At 38.0% G+C, this 17,437-nt stretch overlaps 1 protein-coding gene across 2 annotated transcripts in view; it reads left to right on the top strand.

Moving 5' to 3' along the window:
* Nucleotides 1-1,259: 1,259 nt before the first annotated feature.
* Nucleotides 1,260-17,437, top strand: part of LOC143848775 (RNA-binding (RRM/RBD/RNP motifs) family protein) — a 30,734-nt gene continuing 14,556 nt past the window's right edge. Inside the window, exons 1-8 of one of the 2 annotated variants that reach the window (XM_077357823.1) lie at nt 1,260-1,465; nt 1,620-1,742; nt 1,859-1,919; nt 5,263-5,299; nt 9,944-10,074; nt 10,200-10,295; nt 10,489-10,567; nt 12,579-12,709. In XM_077357823.1, coding sequence (XP_077213938.1) covers nt 1,629-1,742; nt 1,859-1,919; nt 5,263-5,299; nt 9,944-10,074; nt 10,200-10,295; nt 10,489-10,567; nt 12,579-12,709 — 649 coding nt within the window. In that variant the 5' untranslated portion in view covers nt 1,260-1,465; nt 1,620-1,628. Of the gene's footprint in view, nt 1,466-1,619; nt 1,743-1,858; nt 1,920-5,262; nt 5,300-9,943; nt 10,075-10,199; nt 10,296-10,482; nt 10,568-12,578; nt 12,710-17,437 lie in introns of both variants that reach the window. The other variant, XM_077357825.1, reaches the window with a different exon arrangement.

The raw sequence follows: 17,437 nt of genomic DNA, 5'->3' as shown, positions 1-17,437 counted from the left end.
GTGATTGGTTGGGCTCATCAATTTTGTGGCTTGATCTGTTCTAATTGGAGCCTGATTAGTCATTGCTGAATGGGGCTTAGTTATTGATTGGGTGGTTGCACAACAATCAAGAGGCTAAAGACTGATGATTTAGCTTTGTAGGCGTGTTTTCAATTAGTGTTGTGAATATTTGCATTTTTGTTTGGTTGCATCTCAACTGTCCCATCTATTTGTGGTGTTTCTGTTACCTCTGATTATAAAAAAAAGAGTGGCTCTTGCAATTGCGGGGTCTGAGGAGGGCTAGATGTACTCAACCTTACTCCTGCTTTGCAGAGAGGCTGGGCTGTTTGTCATCCGAGTTCGATAACAAGGCTTGGTCGAGTGAATCCGTTTGGATGCCAGAATTTTTGTGGTTCTTGGGACTGTCGTGGAATTTTCGCAGGAAACCCACGTTTAGTTGCTAGTTATACAGTGGGCAAAAAAGAATCCCACAAACCAAAATAACCACGCACAAAACCTAAAGCTGGAAAAAAAAAATCCTAGGAACCAAAATAATCCCGCATGAAATCCGAGGAACCAAAGTAACCAAAAGAAGAACTTTTTTCTTCCCAACAGTTCAAGCAACCAAACAAGGGATTTTTATTTTACCGGGATTTTTTTTTCCCACCATAGTCCGGTCAACCAAATATGGGATTTTTATTTTACCGGGATACTTCCAGGGAGTTTTTTTTTTCCCACCAATCTTCTAGGGAGTTTTTTTGTTTCACAGATTTCCTTCCAAGATACAATGCAAACCAGATATAGGGCTTACAACTTTACAAGTTAGGTATTCTCTTCCCATCTCCTGTTTTTTTGTCCCTCTGTTACCAAACATTCTGTAAACTCGTGAACACTTCATTCAGCCATGTTTGCCAAACATGAAAAGTCTTCCCTAAATTATTCTTTCATTTGAAAATAATATATTTTAGGTAAAAATATCTAATTTTTTTCTTAACTCATCCGCCCTCCACTCTCTCTCTCGTAATGATTTATTCAGCCCATATCTTTCCGGGGGCACCCCCTTCACTTCAGTGTAAAAAGACTAGTCATCCATAGACTCGAGTAGTCGATTGAGGTGGCCCTGGGAGGAAAGGAGATAAAATATATCACTCCCTTGAAATGATATATTCGTCCCCTTTTCTTCCGTCACACAGCCCTTACAGTGTAAAAGAGTACTCATAAATACACTTGAGGTGCCTGTCTCAGGCAAGAAGGGGGGATTAATATCTTCGCTCAACCCCCATTTTATTTTCATTCTAGCCAACCGTGCCCTAATCTATGTAGTCGAGACAAAATCCAGACTTTCATCACCGTCTATAATCAACTGTTGAGAGAGAAGAAATCTCCTTGGCCCCTCAGAAGAAAAAAAAAAAACCGAATCCAAACCCTAGCTTCCGGACCTAAATCCCACTTTCCTGAGGGGAATCCTCTTGCACTCTGTGAAAGTGTGAGAATCTCTCTCTCTCTCTCTCATACGCATTCTCATTGCTTTTATATAAAGCCTCTCTGAATTCAACATGTTTTGAGGTTTTTCTAAGTTCATCAATGGAGTCTCAAATTTTTTTTAAATTTTTTTTGTTGATTTTGCCTTTTTTTGGCAGTTAGAATATATGGGGAAGAGGAAAAGGATGGAAGAAGGAGGCCTTAAGAAGAGAGGTGATGGAGAGCATTCCCCATCGACAGTATTCGTTAGCAACTTACCTTATTCATTCACATCTGCCGAGGTATTATTTTCCTTCATTGAGTATTTTTCTGTTTTCCCAATTCTACTGTTGCTTTCTTTGTTTTGCTTTTCATTGGGGTTATTCTTATTTTCGTATTCTCACTTTGATCGATACAGCTTGAAGAAACATTCAGTGAGGTGGGTCCGATAAGGCGATGCTTCTTGGTAACACAGAAAGGTAAGCAATGTAGTTGAGGGTTAACATGATGTTTTTTCATGCATTATCTGCTTGTAAATGTGAAGTAGACATAATTATTTTCTTGGGGTAGTTGATGAATTGAACTATGAAAATCCTTTTGTTGTTTGAACGGCGCAAACGTGCAGAACTCTGTTGTTTCTGACCACACATGGTGGTTATTTAACTCAATACAAAATGAGTTATATTATTATATATATTCAAATGATAACGGTGAACTTAATTTAGAGAAAGACGGATAATACATGGCGAAGGGAATGAGGTGGCTCTGCAATAATACAATGAAAAAATAACAAAACTGCAAGAGAATCCTGCTAAAAGCTAAATTGTGGAGATCAATGTCGTTAACTGTCGATTAATTTGAGATGCTCTTCAGCTGAGTTTGAATCATGCTATAACTCGATTATGGGGATTGACATGGAGAATCAAAGATTGACGGACCTTGTGGTTGCTTTGGGATGCAAAAGCGGGTCAGTTCCATCAACGTATCTTTTTTTTTTTTGAACGGTCTCCATCTTGGTATCTTGTTCTCTGTATCGATACTCCATCAAAGGCATTGTAGGGTCTGGTGGTTCAATGGTTTGAGAAGTACCTTGCTTCATGGTAGAAAAACTATATTTCTTCTGGTGGAAGAATTACTCTCATAAAATCATTTATTTATTTATTTAATGGCAAAGATATCATTAATAAAGAAACAAGATTCAAGGCCGACCAAGGAAGTCAGCGGAAAAAAGAGAAGAGAAAAGAAAAAAGAAAAAAAATACAATAAGAAACCTCTCAAGGAGGTAGAAAGTAAAAGAAAAAAAAACCTAACTCTTGCCTCACTACTACATCCCTAGCGAATTTTTCCCGCTTCTTCATTCGCAGACCTTTTAACATGTTGAATAGAAACCTTTGATCTTCCAATACGATCCCTAATTTCATCAATCCAACAGGCAAATCTCCATGGGAAAGCCTTCCCGTCCTTTAACCATTTGATGGCATCAAGCGAGTCACCCTCTATAATAACCTCAGATAAATCTTGAGAATTCAGGTATCTAAGACCCTAAAGCACCGCTCTAATCTCTGCCTCATTAGAGTCGGGACAACCAATCGAACCCGAGAAAGCCCAAATCGTCGCCCCCTTATCATTACGCAGAAGACCTCCAATCCCAGAGGGGCCTGGATTGCCCAAACTGGAGCCATCAAAATTGAATTTGAGAAAGCCAAGAGGGGGGAGGGCTCCATTGAGGTCCACCTCTAGCGGCAGTCTCACAATTGGTGCAAATATCCCTCCACCCATGCCAAAGATCATATGCTGAGACGAATCTAAACTTGGTAAGGGATCTGGCCCAAGAGATGATTAAGACAATAACCCAAATGTAAATATGATGCGGGTTTCTGCTAGAGCCTTTGCATAGTCTAGCATTTCTTTCTTTCGACAGTGTCCAAATCGTAGCCAACAATGACAAGTTCCAAAGGATCTTACTTTTCCTTCTCCAAGAAGAGAAAGACCAAGCACTAATAAGATTCGCCAACTTGGCGGGGAAAACCCAAGTCATGCCAAACCTTAGTAGGATTTTACTCCACACAATACGAGCAATTTTGCAGTGCAAAAGAAGATGCTCCACAGACTCACCTGCCTCTATGCAAAGGGCACAATGATCCACAATCAACATGTGACGACTCCTCAGATGATTGACCGTAAGAATCTTGTCCAATACTGTCGTCCACCCAAAAGTGCAAACCCTGGAAGGAATAGGAATGGTCCAGACTGTGGCCGTCCACAGCGATCTCGAGCCAGGTGAAAGATGAAGATAGAAGGATTTGATAGTAAACTCCTTACACGTGCACCAGATCCAAACCTTCTTATCAGACCAAAAGCAGCTGATATATTGCGCCCCCTCTTCGCGCGCGCCCAAACCCCAAAAAGAAAAAAATTCCAACAATCCAGAGAAAACAGTCTGTCTTATGAGATGAAGGTTCCAAGCTATACCATTATACCCACTCACCATAAACTCCTTGACCCATGCTTCCCTTTTGAGGAAGATACTAAAAATAGTAGGAAACAAATCCTTAAGAGCAAAATGTCCACACAATTTATCCGATCAAAATATGATCCTTTCTATGAATAAACCCTGAATCGAGTACCTCCATTAAATATGAACCTTTGATTAAGAACGCGGATGCGATGTGAAACATGGCTAAGAAAAATCCTTACTAACTTGGCGCGGACCCAAGAACGTGGTTAACGCGGCTGAGTACTCGGTTGATGCGGTCATAAGGAGTTTTTATTGGCTCTGTAGGGTAAAACCCGGAATGCAGATGCCGTGCAACGCGGAACGCGGTCAAGGTAAAAGGGAGTCGACTCGGGGGAGTTCCGAGTCAACAAGTTTTTAAACACTGGTGCAGACTATGCTGCATTATCATTTTGGAAGCTGTGAAATTAAATAAATGGTTTGATCAAATTATTTGCAATTATCATCATAATCATGTTGCTTATAGGCTTTCCTAAATAATTGATGTAAGTGTTTTCAACGTCCATTGCCAAGTGGTTTTCAGGTCAACCCAATTGCACAGTTTGAGCTTCCTGCATTCAATGCTGCCTCAGGCGAAAATGACTAAATTCAATGTTGGTGCATGAACACAAAACATATCACTTGGTTTGATATGATGGGAATTCAGTCTCTTGATTTGTTTGGATTTGTTTGATCCTGTAATCTAAAACTTATCTTGTTGTAGTCATTGTAGCTATTATTCACTGCCATAATTTGTTACTTATATGAATATTCTACTTAGGCTTCGAGTGGAAAGGGGGCGGGGTTTGTTCCATACTAGTAGGCATGTTTTCTTTTAAAATTCTGTCTCTCAAATCACCTTGAACTCTACGCAATATATTATACAATAATCTGCGTTTGCTTGCTCAATATGGTTGAGCATAGTGAAATCTAGGAACTTTTACATGCATCTCCGTATGCTAATGACATGTCTTTCATTTAAATGACCTTGTACTCTGCTGTATCAAGTTTGGGCTTTATTTTTTGACAACTTGTATTTTACTTGCTTAATGTAAGCTTATATGGAAACCTTGCAGATTTAAAGTTCATCTTAGTGTTTTGATTACGTACTGTTGTTTGCTAAGCTTCTTCTAATATGACGGGACTTAATTTTATTGTTTACCTGTATTTGTTGATGACATGCTTGTAATGCTTTCCTCGTTGCTTACTATTCTGAAGACATGCATGATGTTGATTCTTTGTTGGTTAGCGACTTGTAGGGGTTAATGATGCTAGTTATTATAGTATTTATATTTTTTCTTATTTCCCCCATGGTTTCATGTTTACAGGGTCAAATGTTCACCGTGGCTTTGGGTTTGTCCAGTTGTAAGTTGTGGTTGCATATTTTTTTTTGCTTGAGACGTTGTTGGCTTTTTCATCATGTTGTTTTACTGTAGTGTTGATCAATCATGCTGTGTTGTGTATCACTTGAAAACTTAAAAAAACTTTGTAACAGGAGACTTGTTTGATGCTTTCTTGATTTTTTTGAATGGCAAATGACAATTATTTTAAAAAGGAACAGAAGGAAAACAGTGACGTGACCGAGATGGTCAAAACAACGAAAGAAGCGAAAAGGAAAAACTAAAAGATACAAAACTGAACCACCCTTAAGATGGATGGAATGTCAAACATCAAAAGTTTTCCCTCGATACCCAGTGTGAGCAAGCTATTCCGCCTTAGAATTAGTTGACTGCCTAACATGTTGGAACGTAAACGACTGACCGACAATTCTATCCTTAACTTCCTCAATCACATCGTCAATAATTAGTCCCTTCTCCAATCTGAGTGCATTGAGAGAGTTGCCTTCCACAATAAGTGTGTCAAGTATCTCCTACGAATCCCCATAACGAGAGCCATAACTTCTACCGTGTTAGAGTCTTGAATCCCAATCGGACCAGAAACGACCATACCAACAATCCCACAATGTCACACAACAGTCCTCCTATACCAAAAGATTTTGGTTTACCTGAACCGAATCTCTCAAGGTTAAGTTTAAGAAAGCCAGGAGGTATTGTAGCCCATCTAGGAGCTGGTTTATCCACATAACCTTTTTTTTTTTGAAATGGACAATAATATTTATCCACATAACATTGGCTGAGCTATATCTGTCCCAGAACCTCTTGATTGTAGAAACTGAGTATCCACAGAACTCAGAGAGGACCTTTGCCACAGGGCAAAGTACCAAAGATAAAAAAGCTCCGCAATGTGGCTTGGAAAGATCCAAATGATTCTGAAGAGAATTAACTCAAAGTACCACACCACTCTAATAACACGATAATGAATTGATAAATGGTCCACCGACTCCCCATCCGCTACACATAGAGCACAATGATTAATTATGAGTTGGTGTCACCTATGAAGGTGGTCTACAGTAAGGGTTTGTCCAGGCATGAAGTCCAGCAAAACACACTAATCTTATGCCGTGCCTGAATATTCCAAGCAATTCTAGAAGGAGATGTAAGAGCCCCAAGTTAAAGGATTTGGTTGAAGGATTGAACTGAGAACTTTCCACCTGCTTCCAGCGCCCAGATTCTCCTTTCATCGTTGATTGATTATTTTCAAGAACGACAATTTGTTAATTTCTCTATAAAAAATCTTCCTACAAAAATTTATTTTCCAATCCACCTTTCCTCCACCCTACTAAAGCATTCTATGGTAAAATAACTCTTGTCATCCACAATCTTGTTGAGTTCAGGAGAATCAACAATAAGGTCATTTGAGTCGTACGAATGGTCCAACCAGAATCTAATTCTCCTGTAGCACCCAACTTTGAAACATGTGCCGTTTTGGCAATGTACTGATACCTTAGTGATATCCCTACAAACCGTTACCTTTCCATTTAAACGTATCCACTATCTCCCATCCCCCACATCTCGATCCATACTTGTTAGCAACCATCGTTCTCCAGATCTTATTAGTCTCCTCCCCAAATTTCCAAAGCCATTTCTTCAGTAAAGCATTATTCACTGCTGGTAGCGATTGATGTCGATTCCGCCTTGAGCCTTAGACCGATTGACCTTCTTCCACGAAATCAAATGGAATTTCCTGTTATCCTCCTTATCATTTCACAAAAAATTCCTCCATAGCTGATTCTACCTATTGATAACTGAACTTGGGAATCGAAACATTGACACAAAGTAAATAGGATTGTTGGCGGGCCTCACCTTGATGAGCGTGCGATTTTTCTTCTAGGGTGCAAGTCTCACTGAAACATTGACATAAAGTAAATAGGAATGTTGTCAAGCCTCACCCCGATGAGCGTGATTCTTTCCCGAGTGAAAGAAACAGATTTTTCTTCTAGGGTGCAAGTCTTCTCTTATCTCTTATTTTTGATTTGCATCTTCTCTCCACTCTTTCAATAATCATGTCCCATATGCCTTTGGATGACCACCCCATACATAGCGTAAGGCCGGGATAATCATTGGGTCAACAAAAAACAGTCGCAAGCCCAACATGATATTGAAATCCATATCTAACGATGATTACGGCCATAGCTATCCGTACCTCTGCTCTTGAAGAAATCCCAATATTTGAAGCGCTCTCTCTCTCTCTCTCTCTCTCTCTCTCTCCCCCCCCTCCCGAATATTCTATCTCCAAGTCTTAAAATTCTGCACACAACAAAAGAATACAGTCCTTTATTTCTTCTCAAAAAAAGTCGGCCCCCTTCAATATATATCCCCTTGGGCACCCTAAATAAACCCTAAAACCCACTAAACCAAATTGCTCCTTTTTTCCCAAAGCCCACGACTTTTATTTATTCCTACTTAATGTCCTCCCAACTCCTAAAAAAATAAATGATTTCTATTCTCTCCCCAACTCATGAACTTCCCCTTTATAAAGTATGCAAGTTAATAAAGGTACGCTCCCTCTTTAGCTTAAGTGACTTATAAACTGGGTAGGCCCCTTCCGAACTTGACGTACAACGTAATACTTAAAACAAAACCAGTGGACCCTATCTTACCTAACTTAAAAGAAAAGAAAATACATAACAATGAGTATGCCCTCTACTCAAATAAACCTTTGACATAAAATGCCATCCTATCCTATGGAATAACATGTGGGGCCCATTTTCATGAGAGTGAACTCTTTCCCCCCTTACATGATTTCCACCTCTTTTCTTTTCACGTCTTGGCTCATCCCTTGGATATTGCACTTGTTCTTTCCCTCATCTACCTTATGTTTTAATCACTTTGCAATGCTCCATTCTCTGCACATGTTGTTCCATCTCTTTTTCAACCTCAATGCATTGTTGTGCTTCACTAGCTTGGCTAGTTACGAATGTGGGGAGTGTAAGAACTTTGCTATTACTGTCAAAGTTAAGTTTCAGTATTCAACTCGGGGCAAAAACCAAATATCAGGGTTTCCAGGGACTTCATTAAAATTCAAACGAAGGGCCAATCCAGCCAGAGATTAAATCTGGACACCATTTAAAGAATCGATCATAATAGCTCTCTCCAAGATCTTACCAATTTTTTTCCAATTATTCTACTAAGGTTTCTAGAGAAAATCTTACGCTTTTCAACAATAATTTCTTTCTGTTAAACTATTTTGTTCTTTATATTTTTGAATTTGTTAAAGTATGAAAGATTAAATAGCGCCATCTCCAACAGCTTAAGCTTTTGGAGTAATTGGTTGTTTCACATGGTATCAGAGAAAGGTCCTGGTTTCTAAACTCCTTGATATAAAAAATCCACATATAATGGCTACATGTGCCACGTGTAGGCCAACCCTAAAAAGAGGGGCCACATGTGAGGGGGAGTGTTAAAGTATAAAAGATTAAATAGCGCCATCCCCAACAGCTAAAGCTTTTGGAGTAATTGGTTGTTTCACATAATTAAGAACTGAACCTGGGCTATCATTATTATATGATATTACATGCCATATTTATGGGCATGTTTTTTTTGGGCGATGATATTTTCATCCCCCCTGCAGTACGCATTTGCCTCCTTATAACGTGAACAGTGGGCAACTTTAAGGCTTTGTGATGTCAAATCACGTTAAAAGGGGGGCGAATGCTTACTTAAGGGGGGGGGGGGGGGTGAAAATATCATCGCCCTTTTTTTAACCTTTTTTCCTTTAATATATTGCTTGCATTTTTTGTTTTTAAAATTTCATGTGAAACCACATATAGCAGGTAGAATATTGTACAGTACAGGATGATTTCAAAACTGAACTTTGTTCTTGCATAGATATTGCTAGCTAAATTTGTGTAGCGGATTTGGAAGGCTGAATTAGTTGCATCTTTAATGAAAAATTTCCACTTCTAGCGGTGTATTTGGAAGCATCAAGAGCAGCTTGTGTTGCTGGGCCATCTCTAGAAAGGAGCTTACGGGCTATTCCGTTCAAGATCTTTATAAAAAATGGACGGTTTACCAAGACAGAGTTTCAAAATACCAAATCAGATCTTGATGGACATCTCCCAATCCTAACATCCTCAAACTGAACTGTGACGGTGCTGCGTACATTGATTGGGTGTTTAGAAATCAGGTGGGGGAAATATCCCTTGTTTTCTCTGGGCTGGTTGGATGGAAGGAGGCCGAGGCATTGGCACTTCTGACTGGACTCAGATTGCTTGTGCGGGAGCTGCATGGGAGTCTGGTAGTTGAAGGGCACTCTAGGAACGTGATTTGCTGTGCGACTAGAAAGTCAGTTGGCCTATGGAGCCTGGTTGCCTGGTATCATTAGCAAGGTCGTTGAGAGTGTTATTGCATTAGGGGCAAACTCTGTCCCCTGTTTAAGCTTTAGTTTTCTTCATTTCAATATTTTTTTCTTTACCATTTCGAATAAAAATATCGGAATAGTAAACTTGGCAAATCCTACTACATCCTTTTTAACTTCTGTTTGCTCTTTTGTTTTTTGTGGTCCACATTATTGTTGCATAATCTCTGACTGCTAAAGCTTATAGTTCTCTTGCAAAACAAAAGGGGAAAAAAAAAAACCCATCTCTGGCTGATTTGTACCCCTTTGCAGTGCTGTAACAGAAGATGCTGAACGTGCCATTCAGCTAAAAGACGGAGCATTTATTGGTGCTAGAAAAATTCGAGTTAAACTTGCAATGCATCGTCTTCCTCTTGAGCTCCGTCGTTCAAAGGAAAATCATGGTTACTAATTTACTATTTTGCTTTCGCTATTATCCAAGCTTATGTGATCTATTGCTTGTAATTTTGTTGGCTTATCTAGTTTATAATTTTCCTTCTCATCTTTATTAGTCTTAGCATGTTGGCAGTGGAGGCAGATGATTCCAAGGTGAAGGATGAGGCAGTTGGTCTTTCTGAGAGGGTAATCAAACATGAGGAGGTTTCAGACATGCAAAAAACTAGTGGTAATACAATGGTGTCTCATTAAAGTTTCCAAAATCTAACTTTACAATTAAAAAACGAACCCCGGTGCAACGGGCGCCAAGGAAAAGACTTTAAAAAAAAATACAATCGTGTCTGATTTCATTTTGTTTTGTGCCTTTTTCCTTTGGTTGTTCAATATTTATGTTGTTTGTGTTGACACTTTCAAAGCATCAGGAGTGTCCAAGGCTCCCAAGAAAGAAATGGTACCTTGTTCTGAACCAACTGATAAAGGGGATTATTCAGAAAAGCAGAGGTAATGACACCTTTCTTTCATCTTGTGAACATTTCTTGTTATGACATTAATTATACATTATATCTTTTGGTTGCGGAAGGCTAATCAATGAGTATGGTGAGCCTCATTATGGGTGAAGGGTTGTTCTTTATGTGAAGTAAACAAGCGGGCACTAATTAAACAATATGGTTGGAGAAATAGAAATAAGTTATCGTTAGTAAAATAATGTAATCATTTGTATTAATTATTAAAGTTAATAAACACTTGTGTAAATAAACTAAGAATGTGTTTTTAGGAAAAAAAAAAACTTTCGCATTGCTTTCTGGTCATAAATTTCACTCTTCATTAATCATTATTTACGCTTCTACCCACAGTGTTTAAACCAAATTGATCAATCAATGAAATGAATTTGTTATTCTTTCACATATGCTGTCCTGTTATTAGAACTGATGCATCGTTGACCTTTGCCTACTCTTCAAGTAAAATATAATGCTTAGGTGATGAATCTGCTTTTGTTGGTAACAATATACTGACTCATATTTCTCCTTTAACCAACTCCCAAACTTTTCAGATGTGTGACAGTATGTTCTTGATTCACGCATGCCCTCAGTAGCCCCGAGAACCCTCTGTACTATGCACAAAGAAAGATGAGAGAAAGGTTTGAAACTTTGTTGAGAGAGGGTTGAAACTTTAGCCCCAAGAACCCTCTACTATGCACAAAGAAAGATGAGAGAGAGAGAGAGAGAGAGAGAGAGAGAGAGAGAGAGAGAGAGAGAGAGAGAGAGAGAGAGAGAGAGAGAGAGAGCGTTGAAACTTTGGGCCTAAAAGGAGCAGATTTGTTGATGTCAGTCTAATACCTCTGAAATCAGCAGGTGGAACCCCCTCCAAATCAGATGGGGATGAGAAGTTATGAACCTTCCCTTTCTTGATAGTGATATTTGTCCTGATTTTATCAGATTTGTCTGAGGCTTTTACAACAAGATTTGTGGAAGCTTCTAACATGCATGATGTAATCCAATCTTCTTCCTTCGCGTCGATTCATGTCCAGACCTTAATCTTGTTATTAGTATCTGTAGAAAATTGCTATCTGTGGCTCAGTTTACATCTCGGACTTCGTGTATTTTTACCCTTCCATCTGTTTTGTTGAAAATGGGGGAGCTCCTCGCTAGGGGTGTTCGCCGAGGAAATAGTGCAAACCTAGGGCTCGCAAATCCGATCTCGAGAACTTTTAGGAGCAATACTAGGGTTAGGAGTATATTTAATGCTCCTTTGCAAATATTTTTGTATGAACTCAAATGTGTTCAAATCCATTTTTTTTTGTTTTTGTTTTATTTTTATCACGAGTTGTGCAGTGAATGTTTGCCTTTTGCCTTTGTTAATTAATTCTCTATCTTTTTCCGATTGACTTGTAACTTGCCGGATCTGTCTGACCTGGTTAGAGTACCTAGTTTCAACTAGCTTTGTAAAATTTCTTCCTAGCCGTGCTTTCATAATAATAATTTTTATTTTTAAATTGACTTGTAACCATGGTTTTAAATTTCGGATTTTGGTGGAGACCGACACCGAAACCACCAAAAACCGAAATGGTCATTTATTTCGGCCGAAATTTCAGTTTTTCCGAAATTTGACCCAAAAAATCTGTTTTTTTTTTTAAATTAATTTAATATTTCACTGAAATTTAGACCGAAATTATTTCGGTAATTCCGGCCAAAATTTAATATTGAATAAAATATTGGTTTAGAATTTTGTACCAGATTTCGACCGAAATTTCAAAATTTCAGGGTCCGAAACTGGTACCGAAACCGAAATTTTAATCCTTGCTTGTAACTTGCCGGGTCCATTTCTGACCAGGTTAAAGTACCCAGTTGCAAGTTGCAACTAGCTTCGTAAATTTTTTCCCACTTGTGCTATCATAAGAATGTCATCTTATTCTTCAAGCACTGCCAATTATGATGTCAATCGAAGGTCATTAGTCAATCCAAGGCCATTAGAATCCCCATATCATGATGCAATTTTCTTTGATATTATGTAGGGTTGCTAGAACAGTAGTATTTGGTGGTCTTAGTGCTGATATGGCGGCTGAAGTGTTTCGTCGTGCACGTGAAGCTGGCAATGTTTGTTCTGTATCTTATCCTCTACCGAAAGAAGAGATTGAGCGCCATGGTTAGTAACCTCTGTTTTCTTTTTTCTTATGCCTATTTATGTCATTATTGATATGTACTGTCGTTAAGGTTGATTTCTTGGTGATGTGTCTAGATTATGATCTGTTAGGATGAGCATCATAAGTATTTATGTTGAATGTAGCCATGTGGTATCATATATGATATTTTATAATAAGGTCAAAAGTACATTGCATTCAAAAAACGGTCAAGACTTGATGGGGACATCACAAAGGAGGAGGGTGTAGAAGATATTTGGATTTTGGGTTTTTGTATTTTAGGGTTCAAGAACACACAAAAATTGAAGAACTAATGACTTGTTTATGGCTGATTTGAGAGGAGAATAGAAGTGAGAAGATGAGAGGGGATTGAGAAGAATGGCTCCAAGCTACCAAGAAGAGAGAAGAGAAGAAGTTCCAAGCTTCAATAGCTTCTTTTGCAAAAAAACTTTAATTCCCTTGTTAATGTATTGTCCTGCATCAAGACTGCACTAGATTCAGCATGGGGACCCTAAGAATTTCATAATACATTTAGTCATAGTCCACTGCTAGGATGATTCAAAGTATCAATTGTGTATCGGTTTATGTATCCATATTGGCCGAGACAGATACGTATTCATATGTGCTGAGATCGATATGGATGCATGTACCCATATCAGTCGACCCAGATACGTATCCAAATGTGATGGGATCGATATTGCTGTTTAAGGATATAACGTGCCTATATCGATATGGTATCGACCATATATATATATATATATATATATAGCAGAAGAGAAAAGGAGAGAATTATTTGAATTTCTCCCAAAATTCTATGAGAATTACACATCACTTTTTTTGACTTTTTTTAACAAAGGCACCCATTCAACCCACATATTTTCAATCCTACCCCCTTCTTTATGCTTTTTAACAAAGGCACCCATTAAAGCCACATAATTTCAATCCTGCCCCCCTCATTCATGCTTTTTTAATTATGGAAACCTCTATAGATTGGAGGGCTAGGATCAGCCTATGGAAATGATTCTACGGGCACAGCCTATTGATGTTGTGTTCCATCACATGGACGGTTTGGATCAACCTATGATGTGGTCCGTACAGTTCTTTGTCGGTCCGTGCATCGCATGGGGATATATATATATATATATATATATATATATATATATATATATATATATATATAGAGAGAGAGAGAGAGAGAGAGAGAGAGAGAGAGAGAGAGAGAGAGAGTAAAGGGTTTCTGCGCTCGAGCGCAGATAAGCTTATCTACGCTCGAGTGCAAAAATAGGAGTGGGCCCACATTGTTGGGGGGATCCAAAGCATTCATTTGAAAGGCCCTTTCATGGATAGGGTGTCCACCAAAAATCATCTCCATTGGATCATCTTAGGGTGTCCATTTGTGGGGTAAAAAAATGGGCAGATTAGTGGACAAATAGTAACTGTCCATTTTCACCCTCACAAATGGACACCCTATGATTATCCAATGAAGCTGATTTTTGGTACACACCTCATCCATGATGGGAACTTTCAAATGAATGTTTAGGATCACCCCAACAATGTGCCCCCACCCTCGTTTCATGCACTCGAGCGCATATAAGCTATCTATGCTCGAGCGCATGAACCCTTTTCTCATATATATATATATATATATATATATATATATATATATATATATATAACAATTGTATTTGTGGTATAAGTATATATTCGCCGATACGATACGTGCAATGACATCTTCCACTTGTGGTTTTTGTTCATTTTTTGAGTGGAAGATCCCCATGTTAGAGATTCTCCACCTTTGCATAGCATCTCCCCATTCCACACATGATTTTTCCCCTTTTTGTGAAAAATTGTAAGATCTAATCAAAAGATTCCGTACCTTACCCAAACATCGTGGGTACATATCATAAGTATTTATATTGAATGTGGACATGTATGTGTCATCCATGGTTTTAAATTTTGGTTGGACATTTCATTTCGGCCGAAATATTTCGATTTTGGTTGCTACCGAAATGAAATCCACTTAGATTTGGAAAAATACCAGATTTTCCCCCAAATTCGGGGATTTTGTTAATGTTTCGGTAGAAATATGCGAAACGTGAATGTTTCAAATAAAAAAACATAGTTTTTTTTATCGAATGTCGACATTTTGACAGAAACCCTGACAAAAAATGCTCTACTCGAAGAAAAGAGAGCAACAGGATTCTTTTAAGATATTTTAAAAAATGGAAAAAATAAAAAAGAAAACCAGTGATGAATCTTACCATGATCTTGGATGTGATTTCGTACTGAAATGGTTCCGTGAGTTTACAAGATTTCGGCCAAAATTATGTACAGAAACCAAAATTTTCTGTTTCACTGATGACAGAAACTGAAAACCTTGGTGCCATCTTGTGTGACATTTTATAAGAAGGTCAAAACTACTTTTCATTAAAAAAGGGTCAAAACTTCATTAGATTTAGCATGGGCACCCTAAGAATGTCATATTAAAGTAAGTCATTGTCCACAGGTAGGATGATTCCAAATATCAATTGCATATCAGTTTACGTATCCATACAGTTATCCATAATACGTGGGTTCCCCCCCCCCCCCCCCCCCCCCCCCTCTTTTATAACCTTTTATAAAGCTGGGTTAAAAGACATAATTATCCCTCACTTTAGCTCGGTACTTTAAGATAAATAATACCGTTTTATGTCCAACTGAAATAACCTTTAAATAAAAAGGATATCTCTACATGTTACTTAAGGGTTGCTCTCTGGTGGGCTGTGGCCCCATGCATCCCAATCCTTGGTGCGTCATGGCTCACGCTGGTATCACAATTATTAGTATTCATGTTAAATTGTATCACAGTTTTGAGATTTGGCCTTTGTTAGCCATGGCTCCTGCATTCGTCGCAGTGATGCCACCATTTTTTGTCGGAGTTAATTTGGGCAATGTTTAAAAACTCCCGATGTAAATCTTGGACTCATCCGAGTCAACTCCCTTTATCTGATTGAGTTCTCATCCATGTTCGAGGTTTGGCCTACCAAGTCAATCAAATCTCCATTGACTTGCCCGAGTTATTGAAAAATTGGATGCATCAATCCTTGACTAACCTGAGTCCACTCCCTCTTTATCATGGTCGAGTCTTCGTTGAGTTAAAATTTTGAAACTTTGGATTTGAGTAAAAAAAAGAAAACATAAGCAAACATGGTAAAAAGAAGTATTAAAGATTCAACCCATTTAGTGATTATTTTTATAGAACCCAATAATTTTTAGACTAGGAAATATTATTAACTTTTTGTTAATGGTTAGGAAATATTATTAACTTCAACTCGTTCGAAACTGATTGTTACAGTTGGTCTTCATAGAATCATGGTAGCATATAGGCTATGATTGGAAAAGAGGTGCTTTGGTGTTGGGAACAAGAGCGGCACTGTGGTTGGAAGATTTTGATTACTAAGATCACACTTTCAAGTTGTTTTAACCTTTCTTGATTGTTCGTGGTTGTGGTGGTATTTTGACTACCTGATGATGGTAGGATATTTTTCTAATTGATGCCCCAATTGTCAGATTTGCACACCCACATTTAGCATGCCATTTCTATGGTCTTTCCTTTTTTTTATAAATATTTCAACCTGGTCATTGGGCTATTTTAATCCACCAACTTTGAAGTCACATATTAGCAGTTCTTAATAATTACTCCTTGCAACATATGCAATATTTGTTATATATATATATATATATATATATATATATATATATATATATATATTTCAACTTAATGTCATTTGCTAAAATCTGGGACAGCAATTTCACTATTAAAGTTTCATAATCTGAAATACTGCGATGAGGCAAATGATTCAATGAATTGAGTGGCATTAAAACTGGAATTACATTTTCTGATAGTGTTTGTAGTTCATAACTTTTTGTGCTTTCTTTTGATGAACTGCAGTATTTAGTTTAGAATATGGGATCATTTTTACTGGAAACTTTCTAGTTGGATGGGAAGCTCAGTTCGGAAGCTAAGTTCTTCTCGCTTCCCAAATTTAGGGGAAGCATGCTTCTAATGTGCTTCTCACACGCTTCCTATACTTTTCCTCTTAATTAAGAGTATGCTTCTTATTTTGGTGATATTTTTTCTTTCTAAAAGGCAGTTTTCTCCTTTTGATAATGCTGAAGCAACGCATAACTTAAAAACCCATCTTAATTTTCAAGTGAATTTTATGTAAATCTTTTCCAAAAACATAACATTAAATCTACATGAATAAAACATGTGAAACTATAAATCACTAAAACTCATAATTCTAATTAGTCGCAAAGTCTTCTTTGCTACTTTTAATCCCTACCTAGATTAACCCTTCCTCGCTAACCTACAATAATCCTAGTCTTTCTATATACTCCTTGTTTCCTTCTAATGAGGCTATTACATGCTTTTAGGTTGACTTTCTGTGATGTTTCCCAGATGCTTCCTCTTTACTTTCTTTTTTGCTTTTTGCTTACCGCATTTTCTCTTTTCTAAATTCATCGTTTCCTGCGTCTACTTCTCGCACCGCTTCACTAATTTTTTACAGTTATTTAATTTATTTTTTTAATTTTCAGTTCCTGCCCTTCTTGTCTGCTTCCCTAGCATTTTTCTTTACTGTCCCTCGTCACTTCCCTTGACACTTCCCCAGCCCTTGTCCCTTGATGCTTTCAGCTTCCTTCCCGACAGCTCTCGCTTTCGCTTCTCGCACTTACAACTATGTATGAGATTT

This window comes from Tasmannia lanceolata, unplaced genomic scaffold (genome assembly GCF_043159265.1).
Source record: "Tasmannia lanceolata isolate RefF3 unplaced genomic scaffold, GAP_Taslan_0.1 ptg000016l, whole genome shotgun sequence".
In the NCBI taxonomy this organism is placed as follows: domain Eukaryota; kingdom Viridiplantae; phylum Streptophyta; class Magnoliopsida; order Canellales; family Winteraceae; genus Tasmannia; species Tasmannia lanceolata.
The sequence above is the reverse complement of the archived record's forward strand: the minus strand, read 5'-3'. Positions and strand labels throughout refer to the sequence as shown.